The following is a 3,496-nucleotide window of genomic DNA, read 5'->3' on the forward strand; positions in this document are numbered from 1 at the left end:
GTGTGTGTTTGTGTTTGTTTGTGTGTGTGTGTGTGAGAGTGTCTGTGTTTGTGTGTCTGTGTGAGTGAGAGTGTGTTTGTGTGTGTGTGTCTGTGTGAGTGTGTGTGTCTGTGTGTCTGTGTGAGTGTGTGTGTGTGTGTTTGTCTGTGTGTGTGAATGTGTGTCTGTGTGAGTGTGTGTGTGTGTGTCTGTGTGTGTGTCAGATGCGTCAGGGGGAGTTCCTGGTGAATTTAACAATTCTGAAAAGATAATTTAGCAAAAATTGTACGGTTTACAAGCGTCTCAAAACGTTCTGTCCCCAAATTCCATAATTAATAAGTAAGACTTTTTGTAATGCAATTTCACAATTTAAGGCATGCTTTTTTTTAAAGACTCGTGGTAGCCCGTTAAGTGATTTTTACTGTTCAGTCATTCAACTAGGAGCCAATTTCATTATATTTACGATACGTCAAAATCATCACTGCTTTTCTGAATATAAATGATTTTTGAGAAAGTTCATAATTTAAGAGCAAAACAATCATTCTAGCTCAATTTTCACACATTTTTAACTTTCACTGCTGAGCTCAGATGCGCCAAACACTTGCCTTGATGCCGTCTTTCCTCTTCTTCAGGATCAAATGCAGGTAGTTCAGGCCACGGCGGTCTGGAGAGTGACGTCTGTGGTACATTACTGACAGCACATTAAACTACGTTAGTATAATAGACATAACATGACTTAACACTAGAATAGCTTAACAAGATATATGTGACCCTGGACCACAAAACCAGTCATAAGTGTCAATCTTTTGAAATAGAGATTTATCCATCTCAATTATCTCAAAGCTGAATAAATAAGCTTTCCATTGATGTATTGTTTGATAGGATAGGACAAAATTTTGGCCGAGATACAACTATTTGAAAATCTGGAATCTGAGGGTGCAAAAAAAATCTAAATATTGAGAAAATCGCCTTTAAAGTTGTCCAAATGAAGTTCTTAGCAATGCATATTACTAATCAGAAATTACGTTTTGATATATTTACAGTAGGACATTTACAAAATATCTTTTATGGAACATGATCTTTACTTAATGTCCTAATGATTTTTGGCATAAAAGAAAAATCAATAATTTTTGTATTTTTGGCTATTGCTACAAATATACCCCAGCGACTTAAGACTGGTTTTGTGCTCCAGGGTCACAAATAAGAACATATATTTGGGGTTTCATAATATTATTTGTGGTATACAGACCGAACCTGAAACAAAGAGCTACTATTAACAATAACTGAATTTAAAAATAAAGAAACAAATAAAATAAAGGTAAGTGCAACTTGTTTAGTGGTTTCTAGCAATTCTGAGTTTATATTTTACAATTGTGAGTTTACATCTCAAAATTATGAGTTTATATCTCGCAATTCTGAATTGTGATAAAAAAAAGTCAGAACTGTGAGATGAAAAGTCGCAAATTAAATTATTTTTTTTTTTCCACCCATGGCAGAAACACGCAGACATAAATAACAGTATAGGACAGGATAAAATGATAATCTTTTTAGGGGCTCAAGCGTGTAGACCTGAAACCCTATTGTAATTGTTCAACTGGCCAAGGATCAGTAATCTCCACCTAAAACTGACCGAACAGACCAAACCGTAAGTCGTAGAGACTTGAAACTTGGAGGGATGGTAGTACTCACACGGTCTACAAGGTCACCAAGTCTCGCCCCAATCGGCCTGACGGGGGCGCTACAGCGATCAAACGTACGAAATCACTCATAACTCCGAAACCATCAGTCGCAGGTTCAAGGGCCTTATGTCGTTGGAATCCTTGGACAAAACGCATTCGAAATGTTTAGATTTTTTTTAAAAATCTACTTTTGCGAACCAAAACCAAACCAGTGCATAAAGATTCTCTGGAAAGTGAATATCAATAATTATAAAAAAAAGTTGAATTTTCGACTCACCGTCGCAAAGGGAGGACAAAACGTTCGAAAGGGGCGGGGCCACTTTTACTAAACCGGCTATAACTTTTGAACGGAATGAGATATTTTCGCCCAACTCGGAACACTTATGTAAGAGCTCAATCTGAAAAAAAAAATCGTGCAGCTTGGCCACTTGGTGGCGCTATAAACACATTAAAACGGCTATAACTACACAACCATTTGTCCAATCAACATGAAAATTGCTATGTAGTGTCTTTGTCCAAAGTGCCACAGGTGTCCATAAGGACATTTGCGTATCCCAAGAAACACGGCGGCCATTGACCAATGAAATTTGAGCACCTGTTAGACAAGGTTAACGGAGGTCAATCGGAGCAAAACTCAGTGGGCCTCTTTGACTCATGGCCCTAAAGGTCTGTGACAAATCTTTAAGAAATCGGCCACTAGGGGGCAATATCGCATTTTTCAAGGGCGTAAACGATTGTATATTGCAGTTTTTTTATTCAGAATCAGAAAGAGCTTTATTGCCAAGTGTGTTTATTTACACACACAAGGCATTCGTCTTGGTGTCAGGAGCTTCCAGTACAGAAAGTACAATGTTTTTTTTGTTTTTTTTCACACATACACACAATATTTATATCATCTGATAGACCTCTTCATTCCGAACAACTCTACAAACCACTGCTGTCAATCAAATCGTTTGTTAAATAATTGAGAAGATATATAAAAAAAAAAACCTTCTTTTGTGAACTAGTCCTAGGTTTTTCACTCAGTCTCGAAAAAACACTGCAGTACAATTCTCTGGACTCTCTAGATCAATAATTATAAAAAAAAATGTTGAACTTTGCCCTTTGGGTAGCTATAACGGGGTCGTTTATAAAATGTCCAAATATACCCAAAACCCTATAAAGCCTAAATGAAACCTCAAAACGTCACGAAACTAGGTGAGCACATGCGACGGGTGATTCTAAACAAGCATGCAAAGTTTCATGAAGATCGGACAACATAAACGTTAAAAAATCCTAATTTTTCTATGGTAAATAACCTGGATTTGCTAAAAAAAAAAAAAGATTTTTTAAATCATTGAATTAGGTGGTAACAGGCTTGCTAAATAATACGTAATGTATTTTTTTCATATATGCTTAAATGCCTTAAAGCGCTTGAACCCAGATAATAAATAGCCTATATATATATATTTTTTTTTTTATTTTTTTTTGTCCTATCACAAAGAATCAATTTGGCAGAAATAGGCTACAGTGCTGTTGGCACATTTGATCCATCATTTTCTAATGTACCTGCAAATGCTGAAAAAGCATATGCTATACATCTAGGGATCTCAAAAGGGACCCAAAACACATGCACACTACAAGATGTGTTTACCTTGGATAAATGATGCTGCTCGACCACCGGAAGCGCGTCACTGCAGGAACCAAACAACCTGCACAACGTTACAGGGACTGTTTAACGTTACTCAAATTACACTGACATATGAAATCTGTCTATATTAATTCTGTACAACCGCAATCATTTCTTGAACTCAACCTCCAAAAAAAAAAAAAAAAAAAAAAAAAAAAAACTGACAAAT

At 36.3% G+C, this 3,496-nt stretch overlaps 1 protein-coding gene across 1 annotated transcript in view; it reads right to left on the reverse strand.

Annotated features, from left to right (window-relative positions):
• The window catches only part of LOC107745305 (probable E3 ubiquitin-protein ligase HECTD4), an 87,770-nt gene that overhangs the window by 5,100 nt on the left and 79,174 nt on the right, over window positions 1-3,496 (reverse strand). The window contains exon 67 of the mRNA XM_016559164.1: window positions 585-670. Coding sequence (XP_016414650.1) covers window positions 585-670 — 86 coding nt within the window. The remainder of the gene's footprint in view (window positions 1-584; window positions 671-3,496) is intronic.

Source organism: Sinocyclocheilus rhinocerous, unplaced genomic scaffold (assembly GCF_001515625.1).
Source record: "Sinocyclocheilus rhinocerous isolate Xijiao unplaced genomic scaffold, SAMN03320098_v1.1 scaffold1399, whole genome shotgun sequence".
Lineage (NCBI taxonomy): Eukaryota > Metazoa > Chordata > Actinopteri > Cypriniformes > Cyprinidae > Sinocyclocheilus > Sinocyclocheilus rhinocerous.